Source organism: Castor canadensis, chromosome 13 (genome assembly GCF_047511655.1).
Source record: "Castor canadensis chromosome 13, mCasCan1.hap1v2, whole genome shotgun sequence".
Lineage (NCBI taxonomy): Eukaryota > Metazoa > Chordata > Mammalia > Rodentia > Castoridae > Castor > Castor canadensis.
Genome location: NC_133398.1, coordinates 65136584 through 65155500, shown reverse-complemented (window position 1 = coordinate 65155500; position 18917 = coordinate 65136584). Strand labels below are relative to the sequence as shown.

Sequence of the window (18917 nt, the reverse complement as noted above, 5' to 3'; positions counted from 1 at the left end):
ATGATTCTTTTAGTTCCCTTTTCATTAATTTCAGCTCTGATAGTTATTATTTCTTTCCTATAACTAAGTTTGGATTTGGCTTACATTTGTTAAGATGTATCATTAGGTTATTTATTTGAAATCTTTCTGATTTATTAATGTAAACATGCATATTTGTAAACTTGCATCTTACTGCCTTTATGGTATCCCTAAAGTTCTGGTAAGTTGTGTTTTCATTTTCATTTGAGTCTAGGAATTTTTAATTTCCTCCTTGATATTTTCAATGACTCACTGATTGTTCAAAAGTATATTGTTCAATTGCCACATGTTTTTATAATTTCCATAGTTTCTCATGCTATTGATTTCTGGTTTTATTCCATTATGATCTGCTAAGATACAGGAAATTCTTTGATTTTTGTCTTTGTTAAGACTTGCTTTATCCTAAAATGTAATCTATTTTGAAAAAAGTTTCATGAGTTTCTGAGAAGAATATGTATTCTGCTGCTACTGGATAGAATGTCCTGTAGCTATCTTTTAAGTCCATTTGCTGTATGGTACAATCTAACTCCAAAGTTTCTTTGTTGATATTTTTGTCAGATGGTCTATTTACTGATGATAATGACTTATTAAAATCACCCACTATTATTGTATCTGGACATATATGTTCATTTATGTCCAGTAGTGTTTGTTTTATGAAATTAGGTACAGTAAAAGTTGTGAAAAATGTATTCACAGTTATTATAGCTTCTTAATGGATTGTTTCCTATATTAATATGTAGTGACCTTTATCTCTTTTGGTTAATTTTGGTGTGAAGTTTGCTTCACCAGACCTAAGTATGGTATTCCTGCTTGCTTTTGCATTCTATTTGCTTGGAATATCATTTTCCATACTTCCACTTTTACTCTGTGTGGCTCTTTGACATGAGTTTCTTACAGACAACAAACAGTTGGATATTGTTTTTGATCTAGTCAGCCAATCTACATCTTAATCATTTAAGATTAAGATCATTTATATTTAGAGTTATTGTTGAAAGGTAAGTAGTAATTCTGTTATTTAGTCAGTTTATTTTTCTGGTTATTTCAAATACTGTGTTCTTTTCTTTCTCCCTTATTCATCTTAGAAGTTTGATACTTTATTGAGTGAATAATATTTCATTCTTTTCTAATTTTCATTTGTATGTCTATTCTTCTAGTGAGATTTACTCTTTCCTGAGCTCTAACGACTGTGTAAATCTTTCTTCCTCCTTAATGTGAGGTATTTTTCAATATATTCTGCAATGCTGGCTTTGTGGTCATGAATTGCTTTAGTTTGTACTTATCTTGGAAGGTTTTTATTTTTCTAATTGCTTTAAAGGATAACTTTGCTGCATATAGTGATCTTAGTTGGAAGTTATTTTCTTTAAAATCTTAAAATACATTAACTACACTCACCTGGCTTTTAGGGTTTTTGATGAGAAATCTGCTATTATTACTTTTTAAATAACACTAACATTCTTCCCTTGTAGCTTTTTGTACATTTTTCTTTGTTTTTGTTATTCTCTAGTTTTAAAACTTCTAATAGTACATGGAGAAGTTCTTTTCTCATCATATCTATTTGGGGTTCTAAATGCCTTCTGTTCCTGGATGTCCATATAGTTCCCTAGATTTAGGAAATTTTCTACTCTTATTTCATTGACTATGCTGTCTGTGCCTTTAGTCTGTATGTCAGCACCCTCTTCTAAGTTTGCTTTCATAATCGTGACCCTAAATTCTTGATTGTTGTGGTCATAATTAATTTTTTCTCTTATTAGCTGAATTTAATAATTCATCAACCTTGTCTTTGAGCACTGATTTCCTTTGTTCTACTTCATGTAGACTATTGGTGATGATTTCCACTATTTATTTTATTATTATTATTATTATTATTATTTTGGTGGTACTGGGAGTTAAACTTAGAGCCTCATCCTTGCTAGGCAGGTACTTTATCACTTGAGCCACATCACCAGTCCTTTTTGCTTTAGTTACTTGTAAGTAGACACTTGCATTTTTGTCTAGGATAGCCTGGACCAGGATCTTCCTATTTATGCATCCTATGTTCAGTTATTAGTTGAGATGGGGTCTTACTAACTTTTTGCCCAGACCATCCTTGAACCATTGTCCTCTCAATCTCCACCTCCTGAGAAGTTGGGATTCCAGGCATGAGCCACCTTGACTGACTTTGATTTGATTTACTGAGATTTAATTTCCATTTGGTTTTTTTTCCTCAGAATCTCCCCTTGCTGAATTCTCACTTGTATCTTGCTTATCTTCCTTTTCTTAGCTGTTTATTTGTATCTTCTTTAAAATTATTGATCATTTTTGCAATTAGCTTTTTGAATTATTTATACAGAATTTTATCTACTTCAATACCTTTGTATCCTCTTTTTTGAAGAGTTATGAACTTTTGGAGGACTTATGTTGTGTTTTCATATTTGTTGTGTTTCTATGTTATTTATTGTATATCATTTGGGATGAATATGTCTTCCAGTTTTATATGGGGTCTTCTTAGTGAGCAGTCTTTGAGGGCTCAATATCCAGTGGCACTCAGAGAGGAGAAAACAAGCTACCATAAGAGTGACAACATCAGAACAAACCAGATAATAGAATACAATAAAAGTCAATTAAAGACAACACCACACCACCAATAACCATTGTGGGGAAAGGGTAAGAAAAATGTAGAATAAACAATGAAGTTAAAAATCAATGAAGATAAAATCAATAATAATACAATAGTGAAATAAAAAGGGGATGGAGAAAGGAAAAAAGAAACAGCAACATTAATGTGAGAGAAAAAGCACAAGATTAAAAATCCAATTATAAAGAAAATAAAATTAGATAAAAGAAATAGGAATAAAAATTTAACAAGACGTAACAAAAAATAAAAATTAAAATAAATGAATTAAAAAGGGAGGCAACAAATTAGATCTGGATCTTTTCATTTGGTTCTATCAGGTCTGGGAAGGGCAGTGGTTTGTAGCTCAGGTCTATCGTAGTTTCCTTGTTTCTACCATGCAAGTTGGTGCTGCATGTAGGCTGATTTCCAGGCCAGTAAAGAGTATATTGTCAGCATCAGGGTTGCATTCACTCTAAAGGCTTCCCCTACTTTTTACGCCCGGAGCTGCTGCTTACCTCAATAATCTCTATGCCCTGTGTGCCAGGCAGGGTCCTACTTGTCCCACAGGGCTCCTTCATCTGTACACTCAGTCTATGTGGCAAATATCCTATCCTAGGAGTGTCCTTAGTGCATCTGAGATTGAGGGAAGTGAGTAGATCACTGAGTTCTGCACTGGAGGCAGAAAGCAGAGGGAATCATGCAATCTATCTGCCTGCATTTCAGTGCTTCCAGACTGTACCTTGCAGTAAATCACCCTGCTGCAGTGAGGAAGTTTCAGAAACCAAGTAATCCACTGGCCTCAGACTCAGAGCTCTGTCTCTTCAGTAATCCACAAACTTCAGGAATCAGGTGGGACCACTGACTACCCTAACTTCTGCAGCCAGAGTTCCTTGTGGGACTCTACAGCAAGGTGTCCGCAAGCAGCTGGACTTGTGATCTTTTTGTATTTTCACATCCTCAAAGTAGCTAAGCCTCAAACAGTAAGGCCCCCCTTGAGATGGCATCTGGTTATAGCACTCTGAGATATGGGGAGAGTGCAATGAATTTCTTCTCCAATGCTAGCTTTCCATGGAGGAGAAATCATTTTCAGACCAAATCTCCTCACTGGATTTAAGTCTTGTGAGAACCGTGGGTTTCTTCTGCTGTTCGGTTGTCATTAAGGCCACTTGCACTCTCTAGGCTTATATTATGGTTGCAGCTTCTGGTTCCCCACCCCCTACAGTGCAAATCATATAGCAGCAATATACTACCTGTTTGCTCTGTACTATAATATTAAAAAATCTGTGAATTTCATACCAATATCACCACTAACAATCAACCTACTATGTGAAATTTAAGATTTTTTGGAAGTCTTTGTTGCTCTATCATTTTATTCTATCTCAAATTGTACTGAAATAATTATATTTGCTGTGTGGTTAGATCATCAATTTCATATGGAATCAGCCATGTTGTCTCTGTTCTGTTTTCAACTTGAGAGAGTTGAACTAATATTATATTTTAATCCAACAGAAACCTGAAAAATGAAGCCTAAAACAAAGTATTCAACTTCAAAAATTTTCCCAGCAAAGCTGAACAGCACAGCACACAAAGGCCTGGTAAAATCTTGCCGGCTACGAAGTAAGGACTTCAGCATTTTTGGCTATTTTACCCACTCTTTTTAATCTGTTATCAAATGTTTATTATTCCAATGTTTATTCATGTTACTTTCAAGAACTGAAATAAAAAAGGATAGTTGATAAGGATATAATATGGTAGCTTTTGGTTTTGAGCTGACTATATACTTAGCCAAATTCTGCTTATTCAATGTATCACAGGACAGTATCAGCTTACATAATTTAGACTATGAATACTGAAAACTAAATAATAGCCTTTCATAATAACTCCTTTGATCTACCCATACCTCCTGCCAGCAAATCCCAAAGACTTTTTCCCTAGTTAACTAGTAAAACTCTATACTGATCTACTTTCTTTCAGCAAATATGTGTCCATACTTTTGGTGTATCAAGCATGTGGTCCTGACTTACGATTATTGATGAAGGATAGAATAACAAGTGAAGAGATTTGAATACTCTAGGCCCCAAATAAATCAGAATTGATCAGATGATGCTAAAGTCTATCTAATTATAAACTCCAGGCACTTGGAATAAGATGACAGGGAAATGAAATCAAGTAACATCTATAGCTTTGAGATGAAAAGACTAATGCTCTTTTGATCCTTAAAATTATCTACCTATGAAGGGATCATGCAAATTTATGTGCATATTTTTTCATGTAGTAGCAGTAACACAAAACAGAGTTAACAGAGCTCTGATGGACTGAAGAGGAAATGGAGGATGAGGAATGGTGGTAGAGATCTGTGTATCTTTGTCCTTCATTCTCTTCTCCCTTTCCATGAACATGTAAGGCCAGAAGAGAAAGCAGTGTTAAAGAATATTATTTCTGTTCCCTTCTATTCTTTCTGAGGCTCTTGTCTACCGATGATGTCCTTTGGTAATCAGGGAAAAAAACTAATTTCTGAATGGCCAAAAAAAATCACAGTTAAATTAGTCCTTTTACTTGTAAACGAAGCCAAAATGCTCTGCACAAAAAGAGTGCAAATTCCTTCTTATTAAATAGTGTATTTTCTTTGTTATCTGGGAAATAAGAACTCTTTATAGATACTGGAATGTGACAGTAAGCATGTTGGAGGGGCTGGCATTAGTGCCAAAGTTGAAATATAACTCCTTCTTTATGGGTACAGTGATCCTAACTTCTTATCTATACTATTTTGAGGACAGTGATAAAGATAATACATAAAACATTTTTATGGTTTTAGAATATGACACATTGTTTTTATTTTCCCTTAAGCAAATCTTCTTTTCAATAATATTAGCTCAATTTAATGCTTCACACACCACGGCAGTATTAGGGTTTAAATTTCTAGCCTCCAGCTTGCTAAGTAAGCATTCTGCCACTTGAGCCACACTCCCAGTCCTTTTGCTAGGCTTGAGGCATAGGTAGGAGGATCTCAGTCAAGGTTGGGCCCAGCCAGGCTAAAGTAAGAGAGGACTGGGGTTGTGGCTCAAATGGCAGAGCATCTGCCTAACAAGTAGCAAGGCCCCAAGTTCATATCCCTGCATGGCATTTGTTGTCTAGAAGTAGTTAGAGATCGATCCCTTCAGTTTGAGTCTTGCCATCCAAGACCTATCAGTGAAGGAGACTAAACTTTATCCTGTGGACAGTAGGTAACCACTGATAATGTTTAACTGGGGAATGATAAGCTGATTTTACTTTAGAGAGATCACATTGCTAGTGGTATGAAGATAGAGTGACTGCTTTGAGTCTATTGCATTTTCTAGGAGACTAATATTGAAGGCCTCACCTAAAACAACAGAATAGAGAGAAAGGATTCCATTTCAGATACATTTGTAAGGGGAAATGAGTAAGATTTAATGATACATTGAATGAGTTGAAGGATGAAAGAGAGGGAAAAAACAAATGATCTCAGCTTTTTAATTTTAGAATCGGGCAGATAATGGCAGCTAGTTGCACTGTTCTTCAAGATAGGTAATTCAGAAAAAATATATTGGAAGAAGAGAATAATAAGAAACTACTAGTACTGATACTGAACAACAGATAAATCAGGAGAAAGACCAAAAACAACATTACAGTTTGGGGGAGTCATTTAAACAGATGATTGAAGTCACTGAGGAAGCAAGATTGCTTGGAAAGTTCAGAGTGAGAGGACAAGGCAAAGAGAAAACTCTGAGGAACACTGAAATTTTAGTAGCAGGCAGAAGGGGAAGAACTAACAAAGAAGATGGAGATGGACCGATCAGACAGAAACAAGGAAAACCAAAGGCTACTGGTAACATGGCAATAAAGGAAAAGGGCTTCAAAGAAGGAAATTGTCCCCAGAGTCAAATGTCACAGATAGATCAAAGGTAGGAAAAAGTGAGAAGAGACCTTGGTGAAATATGTATTTGAGGCAGAAATACACAATGAAGTGATTCACATCTGTAGTCTCTGTCACCCATAGTCTGGCTCCCTGGGGGCCAGAATTATAGAAAGAGTTCCAGGCCCTTTCCCATGTACTCACTAAAAATGCCTCAGGGAACTCATAATATTGCAATGATAATACCAGCTATCAAATTTCCTTAAAAACCATACTGAGGCACTGCCTTCAGAGAGCAGGCAGGATGGAGATACAGAAAGTAGTAGTACCCCTATGTAAATCTGAGCTGGCTCTGCCTGGGTGGAGCACTCTCTTCTGTAGACACCCATGTGAGCATTGTATTTTCTTCATAAGCACACAACCCCCACACTTTCAGCTGCCCAGACCACCAAAGTTACCATCTTCAAAATTCTCCCAATACAAAACATTTTCAATATTTCAAATGTAGGTGCATTCCTCACTAATTATACTCAGTGCTTGTCCCACTAGATGCTAGGTCTACATTGTATACATTTACCTCTTCATAATCCTTTACTTTATTCTTCTATCTCCACAATATTTCCTCTGTATTATAACTCTCATTTTTAATTATCCAAACCCATATCTTGCTCCCTAGCATTTACCCTAAATATTAGACATACCTATCACATGCCCATAAAGGTAAACATATAAGGAATGAGCATGCTTTCTGTATGGTCTTAGACCTTTTAGCTCTCACTGGACAGTGTGGTACAGTTAATAAAATATTGTATCAAATTAGTTATCAGGAGATCAACTACAATGGTGGCACTGGAGCCAGCTGGCTTTATAATTACCTTTGTAATTGTAAGAGCACATTTTAAATATGAGATGCTGTAGTTGATATTCCTGAGTTGTGAAGCAATATTAGGGAGTTCAAAGATGGATGTGAAAGTAATTAAATGGCCTATCCACTTTTCAGACAGTTGAAGATACTTAAACGTAGCTGCTGATCTGAACTGGATATGGATAGTTCAAAATAGTGACTAATGAAAGTTTATTCCACTCGACTTTGAAAAGCATTATATTGGAAAGTAAAATCTTCTGGACAATTAAAAAATATCATAGAATAGATTATAAAGTTATAAATAATTATTTTCTTTTCTGAATTACAGTAAGTCATTGAAATTTTCTTATATTGCATAAGTTTCTTGATAATTCATTTACTGTAAAGTTGAAAATTGAAATCCTATGACTCATGTTACAATTTTCATTTCTATTTGACTCCGAAAGGCTTTATATGATTTCTAAGTAACAACTTTCATTTTCTATTCAAGTCTTACATTTTTCTTGACTGAATGAAATAAGAATTACTGAATAATTAATTTTTCTACTTTAACTGATTCAATTTGGATTAGTCCCTCAAATTGCAGTGAAGCATTTTCGTAGATGGAGGTAGAGTGTGAAGAATAGCTTTGATATTATACACATCTTAGTCACAAATTCTCACCAGCCATGTGGCCTTGCAAGTGTCATGACTCCCAAGAGCCTCACCTGTAAAACTGGGATAATAATATCTACATTGTAAGATTATTGTGAAGCATTAAATTTAAACCTATATAAAATAATTAGCAGAGTGCTTGATCCACAATAGACACTTAGTAAATGGCAGTTATTTTTAATACCAATAGCCTTTACAACTATAGTCATCCCTTCAAAGTTATGTTCCAGATTAGTAGAAAAAGAGTTCACGTTTCATATGGACATAAGCATTTACCCCCAGTTAGGCATAGATTGACATATATTGGATATAGGTCCATACTTTCTCAAATGGAATTGAAAAGCCAAAATTTTTATGAAGACCTAAAGTTTTTCATAACTCATTTGGCAGCAAGAGATGACCTTAACTCATTTGTCTTGTTAAATCATAAAATTAACTAATATGAAGTATTTATTCACTTTGTGCAAAGTTTCCTATTTCCTTTTCTGCTACACTTAAATATTATTAAAAACATACAAATATAGATAGTATGAAGCAGTCTCACAATTTTTTCACCTGTTTAGAACCCCAACAGAAGGCTGAAGAAATTTGTCATGTGTACTATATGAGGCTGCGCTCTGGCCTTACCATAAAGAAGAACACCTGTTACTTTAGGAAAGAAATCACCAGAAGGTGTTCACTGAAAACAGGTGAGAGAAACTGCACATTGCCTGATACATCTAAACATAAAATTTTTCCTTACTCAAATTTTCCTTGTGGAAAAGAAGAAAGATGATGAATTATTTGCTCACCATTTCTAAAAGGGCATATAAAAGGTTTTTAATAGCATGAAGGAAATGGTTCTATTAAGTAAAAACAGAGAGTAAAAAATTATATATAAATATGTTTATAATATTTCTAAATGATATTTTAAAAGAAAGTAAACTAAATGGTTGATAATGTTTGATTTTGAATTTTGGGACCATGGGTGACTAGTTTTCTTCCTCCTGTTATGCTTTTACTGGGGTATAAGGATGTTCAGAAGTATTAATCCCATTAGACAACAGGGGTGGAAAATGCCCTGGCATCAGTTACCACTGTCAAATGCAGCCTTGACTGGAAATCATCAAAAGGGCATAACATCTTTGAAGAATAGGTATTAATGGCCCACTCCTACCCCTGCTCCCATCCTGCAGGTGGAAAGAGCAAAGAAAAACATCAGGTGAACTTGGTCTATCAACAGCTGCCTGCACAGCACTCCACCTTGGTATTACCTAGCCTCCAAGAACATTCTACAGCATCTAATGCAACAAGTATCCAAGGTGCGACTGGTCACAAGGGTGATGTGGGAGGTGAGGAAGGAGTTAAAATACAGGACTTTGGCAAGTGCTACTGTAGGTAGCAACCAGAAGTCTTCTTCCATTTGCTGCTGGTGTGCCCATTTAGTAGTATCCAAATTAGGAGCAACATAGCTGATCTATGTGAGCATGCCATCATTATTTTGGAATGCTTGCTATGGACTAAAATCCCACATAAATTATTCCTATTTAAAGTATATTATCCTTTGAGGGGAAAAGCCCAATATTATTCTCTAAAATGTGAACATTTTGACCACGGAAGGAAAGAAAGAGTTATTTTCAAAACTATAATTTCAATACCTGATATATTTAAAGAATAGTTAAAATGTTTTTAATTTTATCACTGTGGTGTAAAGTTCCAAATAAATGGTGATTATTAAGAAGTGAAGTCAGCTGGATATGTCGCTCAGTGGTAAGCACTTACCTAGCATGTGCAAGGCTGTACTTACGATTCCCCAGCACTGTGGGGGGAAAAAGTGAAGAATTCATCACTAAGGAAACTTGATCAGGAAGTACATGCTGCCATTTAACACATTATTCCTAATATTAATATATTAAGTCCATAGAAGTAATACTAAAGTGTCTCATTGAGTGTTTTTAAATCAATTTCTTTAGAAGTTCAATACAAATTCCTCATTTTGTATGTTATTTTCCTTGCATAATTCTATAATATAAAGAAGATACAGTAAAAATTTTTCCTGCAGCCTCCATTTCAGTAGTCCCTAAATTTGTTCCTTTTTACCTTCCCATGCTTTAAAGATATTATTATTTTCTATGTGCACTATGACATTAAAAAAGTTAAGAGCAACTTTTTAGTGCCTCTGGTATTTAGCCAGAGGAGAGAACTGGGCTTACACCAGCATCCCACTGGATGGTTCAAAATCTCTAAGTGACCATACCTTATAGGTGGACATTCATTTATTGAGGTCTATCCAAATATAGCTCCTTCATTCCCACAGTCCCCTAAACCAGAAGAAGTCCAGAGACAGAGGTTCCCTCAGACAATACCTGTCACTCTACTAGCTTCTTTCTCCCCATCAAACCCTCCTATAAACCCACATGGCCCTGTTCAGGTGTCACACCTCAGTCTCTGAGTTGTGTAAAGCTTGTGACAAAGGCTTTCACACATCCAACAATGATAAAAATAGCTCAAATTGAGAAAAACAATCTGTCAAGGAAACACTTCAAAAACAGTTTGCCAAAAGAATTGTTCATGAGACAATTGATGACATTTTTTCTTAATGACAGGAATTTCACCTATTACAGAATCTCGTGCTTCCCTGAGCACATACAATGATCAATCCGTCAGTTTTGTTTTGGAGGATGGAAGTTATGTGATCAATGTTGAAGACTTGAGAAAAGACCAAGAGAAAGGTAGACTATTTCCTTGTGCCTATTAATTATGTAATAACTATTATGATAAAAATAAATCTACCAAACCATCAAAAGTTGATTTACACAGGTATAGCAAATATATTTCACACTCTATGCTAATTCCAATGCATTGACAGTGAATGCCCGAACATCCGTCAGTTGAGAAGGTTTGGAAGTTTAGTCAAGGCTCCTTGGGGAAGAACACAGATGTTAAGAAGTGTATCTGTTGTTAAAGAAATACCAAATGTACTTGCTATGGCTAAATTATGCATTAGATAGATATTTCCAACCTTAACAATATCACCAAAGTGTAATCTTTAGTAAAAAAAAATACGCCACTATTATCAACAATATTTTAATAACAACTATGTTATAGAATTCATCATATTTTGAGATCTTTTTCAGAACCATAGAAGTTTTGCTTTGTTGATACATACTAGAAGGGAAGGATATTCTCTGGTGTTATGTATATGATGGGAACTGAAACCTTTTGATAAAGCTGTATCTCACTCAGGTGATTTTATGCACTCTCTTTCAGACAAGGTGTTATTGCGTTATTATGAGTCTCCATACCCTTCAACTGAATCAGGTAATTTGCAGGCCTATGTGCTTTTGTCTCTAAATTCCTAAGTTTGGGGTAAAGATAAATTCAAAATATTCTATGGGAAAAAAAAAGTTTCAAAAATTCTTTCCAACTGAAGCTAATGGTAAAATCCAAGACACTTGAGGGTTTATTCTAACTCATCTACTTTTCATATTAATAGTTAGGATAAAGGTTAGCCAGGTCTAGAGTGGTAGTTCTGCTCAAAGATTTTTCCAGAGACACAGCTCCTTTTACCTTGTGGCTTTGAAAATATCTACATGATTCAAGATTCCTTGCCACCATCACAATGTTCAATCAGCAGCACAGAGAAAAGTGAATGCACACATTACTTTTCCCTTTAAGAGCACAACTGGAAGTTGTGCCTTACACTTCTGCTCTTCTCACATTGGTCAGAACTTAGTTCAATTGCAACACTAAGCCACAGGAAGGCAGGCTAGAAAGTGTTCTATTATTACATAAGAAGAGAAGATGGATATTGGGGGACAATTACCAGTGGTGTTATATACAAACATGTAAGCATATGCCCAGAGAAGTGCCCATTAGAATCACAATTCTCAAATTAGAAAACTTTTTTTTTTCCAAAAAAATCCTAAACTGTCTCTTCAAGGGATTTTTTTGGGGGGAGGGAAGTACTGGGGTTTGAACTCAGGAACTCACACTTCTTAGTCAAGTGCTGTACCATTTGAGTCACACACCCAGCCCTCCATCAAGGGATTTAGAAGTACCATCTCTACTTATTTAATAATATCTCTTTAGTTTTATTTGAGTGAAAATATTTGTCAGTGAATGAAGTAGTTATTTTTCTTGACATCTTAGACTCTTTTCCTGGATATTAAATTCATTTGTATCAAGAGGAGTTACAAGTTGTAATTTTATCATTCATAATTTTTTTGTTCTTTTTATTGTTAATTGACAGATAAAATTATATGTCTTTATCATATACAACATGACTTTTAAAGTGTATGTATTATAGAATGGTTGAATCTAGTGAGATAACAAATGCATTGCCTCACATAATTATCATTTTAATTGTAAGGTGATGGTGTTGATGGTAAGATGTTAATGGTAAACCTGAGTCCTACAAAAGACACAAACATCTGGCTGCATGCCAACAAGAAGAAGCACTCTGTGGAGGTAACAGAAACATAATCGTCATGATTGACCGTATTCATTTGTATATATTTGAGTGTTTGGAGTATTTAGGAGAAGGGGTTTTGTTTGCACTATGTAAGTAAACACAATTAGTTGCTACTAGTGACTTGCTCCTGGAATATGGGAAGAAGTGTAATGTGTGACCTTATTACTGAATGTCTGGTTTCCACCAGCCACACAGAATTACCCTGGGAACTTGTTAGAAATACAGGATTTCAAGTTCCCTTGCAACTGAATCAGAATTAGCATTTTAACAAATCTTTAGAAGATTCATAATTTCATTAAAGTTTGAGAAGCACTGTCATATGAATGATCTCAAGTTATTTCTATTTATCTTTAGGAACTATATTCTTCCAGGAAGTGTTTCTTTGCAAATTAATGTTATGCTGCATATTTGCTAAAGGGAGGGCAGCAAACATTTCCATATATTAAGATTTATGGATAACATGCCAATCTACATTTAATCATGGAATTCACTGTGTATTCTTTACTTAGTAAATGGTAGTAGTACATTGGTGCATGATAAGGAATTATAAATATCTTGAAGAACAAAAAAGCCAGAGATAGAAGCAAGTAAGAAAACAAGAGAATGTAATATAGAAGATAGATACACAAAATTATAAAGTTAACTAATACAGTTGTTGAGGCATTATCATAAGCAGTGGATGGTAACCAGCATTTTCCTTACAAAACATTCCTAAATATACATAACACAATGTCTAGCATATATAACTACTCAAAAATAAGGGCTAATTTGTATTGCGCTCCATTATATACCAAGTACTTGCTATACTGTATTATTTAATTCTCACTGTAAGTCTGCTGCAGAGTTTATTGGGCAGCTATTGCTATGTAACAAACCATCCTGAACTTGGTGACTTAAAATAATAATCATTTATATTACTCATATGTTTGTATGTAATTGGGAAATAACTAATCTAGATAGAAAACTGGCTAGACTCAAAAACAGCAACATGCCCAAGGACAGTACATGGCAACAAAGGGATACAAACCCAGAGACACTGCATCCAGATTCAGTCGTCAAAGCCATACTGCCTCTCTAAATGTATTGACTATTGCTGAATCAAATTAACTCCCTTCTGCCCATCCTTTTTTAGCCCTCTTCACACTTTTTCCTCCCCCTTCTCCCCTATTCAGTAAGCAGGATTGCTAGAAATAGCAGTTTTAAATAATTGTTCCTCATAAATTCTAACACAGGAAGACAAAATTGACTCTGGACCACTCATTCACATATTGGTTGCTTTTTCTCTTATTTCCTCAGCTTCAAAAGTGTGAAACCCCATTGCCAGAACAGGCCTTCTTTGTTCTTCATGAGGAGTCCTCCGAATTTGTTTCATTTGAATGCCAGAGTAATCGTGGAACATACATAGGAGTAAAGGATAATCACCTTGCTCTAATGGAAGGAAAAAATCTGACTAGTGAGAATATCATGTTTAAGCTCTCTCTAACTTAATGTGATGGGAAGCTGTGGGTTCTAGGTTGGACAACTCAGATGCTACCATTGAAAAATGAGTAAGAGATAAAGAAAGAGACAGGCAACATCCAAGGGAAATAGCTTTGAATGCTATAGAATATTTTCCTTAATATGTGTAAAAATGGCTTTTCTAATCTTTTAGTTCTATTTTTATTTTCCTCTGTGTTACTATGTATTTAATAAAACTGTGGGTATGTTAAATAGGGTATTGGTAAAGAAACCTGCTAACTTTTTGAAGAGATATAGCTTTGACTTTTACTTTTTTTCTACTTCTGAGAATCTTTTTCTACTAAATGAGAATTTCTCATTCAGGGCTGAGATCTCTGCAGAGAAGCAAGTGTCATAGCTCAAATTGCTCTTTAGACATGGATCCATTTTAAAAAGTTACAAAAATTCCCCTTGTTCCCAACAATAGGTTGAAATACTGGAACTGCTAGTAAAAAGACCAGATGCTACATTGATTGACCATTCCTCAGAGAGTATAAGATATCGAGTGTGTAGATGCTCTAGGCAACACTCAGATAAGCGCTTTCTGTCAAGGTTTATGGTACTTCAAATGCTTACATCCATAGGCAGATAGTATAAATGTGTGAAAAGACAGGGATGATTTTACAAAAATTAGGAAAAATAAATCCAGTATTTGTAAAATAATAATTTTACTTCTAATTGTTTCATTTTTAAAATTCTGGATTTTATATTGTGAGTTAACTTTAAGCAAGGCATTCTTACATTAAGAAGCAAAACAGATTTTAGTTTACACATATAATTGAAATTAAAGGAAGTATTTAACAAACCAAAAAAGTTTTTTAAGTACTGGTCCACAGCATATGTTAGGGTACTCAAGAATTATGGAATCCTAGCATCATGGTAAAGCCAGAAGTCCTCTAACCTATCAAGTTCTAGAAAGACACAGAATTAGCATTAAAATTTCAGTAACTGGTTGTCTCTCGTGTTTATGGCACACTATGTCCTTCTCACCCTGGCTTCTATGGATCTATGACTTTTGATACATGCATCACCTTGGATAAAATTTCTTCTATGTATGTAAGTCCTTTTATAGCCCAGTTTCTCAATGACCCTGCTCACTCTGTAATATTCATTTAACTTCTGTCCCTTTTTCAGAAATTTTTCAAAATTTGCTTCCCATGTATATGAGTCCTTTTATTGCCCAGTTTCTCAATGACCCTGCTCATTCTGTAATATTCATTTAACTTCTGTCCCTTTTTCAGTCTATTTTTTTTTTGAGACAGGGTCTGATTATGTAGCCCAGGGTGGTCTCGAACTCATAATCTCTGCCTGAGCCTCCCAAATGCTGGGATTACAGATATGTGTCACCACACCCAGCTTTCCTCACTCCTTTTGGACAACATAGCCTTACTACATCTCTTCTATACCCCTGAGATTCATTTCTTTTTTATCTAACCTCTGTATGCCAATATTTTTTTTCTGTTTTTTCTTACCTTACACTGTATTGTTTTATATATACCTCTTGATGACATCAAACATCTTTGTTTTTTTACTGTTGCTAAGGTAGTAAAAACTTCTACTAACCACATAGTAATATTTTCAATTACTAAACGAATACTTTTTGCTTATTTAGAGGGCTTAGCAATTTCTACTATAATGTTTTCATAGGCTTAACATTTATGATAAATGACAAACTTAGTAACAGAAAACTGATGAAATGTCATCAATTCTGAAAGTGTGGGCTTTAAATGTCCAATGTGCTGAGACCTATCAGATATAATGTCTAGTGGAATATTAAAAAAGCTGAGAGTTACTGTATAAGATTATATAATTAAAGAACAATATATCTTTGTTCCATTAATTTTATGAAGGGACAAAAATAAAAGCAGAATCTATATCATCCCTTCTGAAAAACAGTAAATGTTAAGCATGTGGATGGACAAGACATGCTTTAAGCAATTGTGATTAGTAATCAAATATGCGCATTACATTGTTTATAACCTTGAATAAACTGTTTTTCAAAAGGATGTGTGGCCATGGTTTTATCATAAAATGACTCAATATTCTGAAATGCTTACCAGGTAGTGATGTACCCCACTAAAAACATACTCTCTTCCTTCTGTTTTCAGAACTCCCATGGTAACCATTTGGACAATAAAATACAAACAGAAAAGTTAAGAAAACTTTTTAAGGGGACACATTTGCCTGATATGTTCCTTTTCAGGTTTTCCTCCCTTCCCATTTGCCTACCTAGATCATAGATATGAAGGTGAAGATAGAATAGCCACCTTCTAACCATGAGGTGATGAGCACAGAGACAAAAATCTACACATTGAAAATGGCAGGAGAGAAAGATGGAAGAGCCCTGGCATAGCAAGCAATGTGGATGCTCTGCCAGATCTCCTTGGATTAATTTATACTGGGCCCTTTGATGGCATTTCTGTGAGTAGCACACACCAACACCACACTACTGTGTTCTGTATTCTTTCAATATCAGCACTGTAGCTCTTCTTACAAGACAGCCTTTACAGTAAGAATGCTGCTTTGCCCTCTTACAAAGAGATGAAAGTGTCTGAGTTTACATTCTTCTCAAAAGCCTCACAAAGCTTTTGAAATCTAGCTCATGACTGTCTTGAATTTCATTCAAAACTTCCCACACTGTTTCATGAGAAAGCTTTCCCCGGCTGAACTTCAGTAGAAGATTGCATTCTTGCCTAGATTCTTGTCCATCCTTACCCTGCCCTGCCCTGCCCTTCCTCAACTCCCTTAGCAGTCTTTCTTGGGAACATATCCTTAATAAATCACATGCTTACAAATCCTTAAAACAGGGTCTGCTCCTGGGTAACCTAATGTAAGAAAACACGTCACATGTGACATTGTTGAGCTGCCATACTATTCTTGAAGTACTAATTGCAGACTTTACATTGAGGGAGACAAACTCATGTCAGATTAAGCTAGTAATAGATTTCTGTTGCAGCTTTAAGTAAACTTCATCCATTAGAAAACGATGATTTTAACACCTGCTTCTTTGGAACCTAATAGGAACTGTTTTTCAAATGGTAAGCACTTAGCAAATGTTAGCTTTGAATACAGGAAAATCTAATTGATATAGAGAACAATTTTTCTTAGGTATGATTAGACTATAATAAGACATAATCAAATGCCTCCACAACTTTAAGCTACCCTCTGACAGATACAGTGGGAGGGCGGGGGAGAAATGAGATTTAATGAGATCTGACAGGTTGTAAAAATAATCTATGAACTCATTGGTATTTATTTGATTATATTTGTTGGCTTGCAAATACCTTACATATATTTTATATATGTTATAGTCTGTTCAGCTGCTACAACAAAATACCAAAAATTGGAAAGCTTATAAACAATAGAAATTTATTCCTCACAGTATTGAGGCTGGGATGTCCAAGATCTGCACTGGAAGATTTGGTGTCTGATGAGGTCGTGTTTCCTAGATAGCCATTTTTTACTGTGACCCCATATGGCCAAAGAAGCTAGCTACCTCTCTGGAGTCTCTTCTACAAGGGCACTTATCATGAGGGCCCTGACCTGATGACCTAATGACCTCACTTGTCAAATATCTCACTTTCTAATACCATCACCTTGAGGATTAGGATTTCAACATGTGAATTCTAGGGGGACACAAACTTCCAGACTATAGCAATATGTACCAAATATTAAGTTATAAATATAAAATTTGATAGTAAAAATGAAAGAAATACCTACATTTCTTCAAAAGAGCAGTAGATAGAAGAACAAACATTCTATGGTATAGGAATTTACTAACAATTTATGTAATGAATCATAAATATTAAATGAGTCAGAAAGACAAGAAAAATAAAAAAATTTTTTAAAAAGCTGTATCTTGAATAAAACCAATAAAATTGATAAATCTTGGGCCAGGCTGATCAGGGAAAAATAGATGATGTAAATTACCATTATCAGTAACACGTTTTTATCACCACAGATTCTAAAGATATCAAGCATGTAAAATGGAAAATTATAAACAATACCTAAACAATAATTTTGACAACTTTAATGAAAATAGATTAATTCCTCAAAAGGGACAAATTACCAAGATAAACCTATAGTCCAGTGTTGGGTATCATGTGTTCAACCATCTCATACTATTTAAGGGAGGAGACTCCCCCTCCCCCCACCCACTATCAGGGTTAATAGGATGTGTTTAGAACAATTGACAACCTGGTGCTGGTTGGAAAGGATGTGGTTAACAGGATATCAAGGAATCACAGACCCTTGATCTTGTTCATTCCTACTCCACATTGTCACCCAACCCTTTCCACCCAAGACCACCAGATCTCAGAGTTTTAGCTACTCTCTTATAGACTGATAACTCTCCAGGCCAGACCTCTTTCCTGAGTTGCAGAACAACTCTGCTTCCAATTAACTATAGGACACCACCATTCAGGTATGCCTTAGATTGTTCAAATTCAACACAACTTCAACCAAATGCATTCTTCCCTCTATTCTATCACCAACGACACTATCTCTTCATCTTTATAGAACCAGCTCCTAACACAGTGGCCTAGCACTTTCAATGATTTTTCATTAACTATATGAAGCAATTAGTCAAGCCTTCAGTGACTCTGGTTTGCTCCCTCCTGCTATTTGCTACTCTATTACTGTAGTTTAGAGGTTCTCAAATATTACCATGGATAGAACCATCTGTAAAGCTTGTCAAACACAATTTCTGGGCGCCAGTCATAGATATTCTAATTTAATAGGTCAGGGTGAGACACATGAATTTGTATTTCTAACAAGCCTACAAGGGTTGCAATACTACTGGTCTGAGGCTCACACTTAGAGAATCACTGTCCCATTTTACATAGAGCATAGTCACTGGTCAACTGGACTTTAGAATACTACTTTGAACAATCACTTTCTTTTTGGGGACTCTGCTATCTGCTTTATCTTGAATTCTGATATCCCTAATAGCCTATCTGTCCAC

At 35.2% G+C, this 18917-nt stretch overlaps 1 protein-coding gene across 6 annotated transcripts in view; it reads left to right on the top strand.

Moving 5' to 3' along the window:
• The window catches only part of Il33 (interleukin 33), a 36194-nt gene extending 20234 nt beyond the window's left edge, over positions 1 to 15960 (top strand). For 3 of the 6 annotated variants that reach the window (XM_020159374.2, XM_074051913.1, XM_074051915.1), the window contains 7 exons: positions 4121 to 4228; positions 8568 to 8693; positions 9180 to 9305; positions 10590 to 10715; positions 11254 to 11304; positions 12356 to 12453; positions 13754 to 15960. In XM_020159374.2, the coding sequence (XP_020014963.1) occupies positions 4132 to 4228; positions 8568 to 8693; positions 9180 to 9305; positions 10590 to 10715; positions 11254 to 11304; positions 12356 to 12453; positions 13754 to 13945 (816 nt within the window). In that variant the 5' untranslated portion in view covers positions 4121 to 4131 and the 3' untranslated portion in view covers positions 13946 to 15960. Of the gene's footprint in view, positions 1 to 3334; positions 3461 to 4120; positions 4229 to 8567; positions 8694 to 9179; positions 9306 to 10589; positions 10716 to 11253; positions 11305 to 12355; positions 12454 to 13753 lie in introns of all 6 variants that reach the window. The other 3 variants (XM_074051911.1, XM_074051912.1, XM_020159379.2) reach the window with 2 other exon arrangements.
• The last annotated feature ends 2957 nt before the right edge of the window (positions 15961 to 18917 follow it).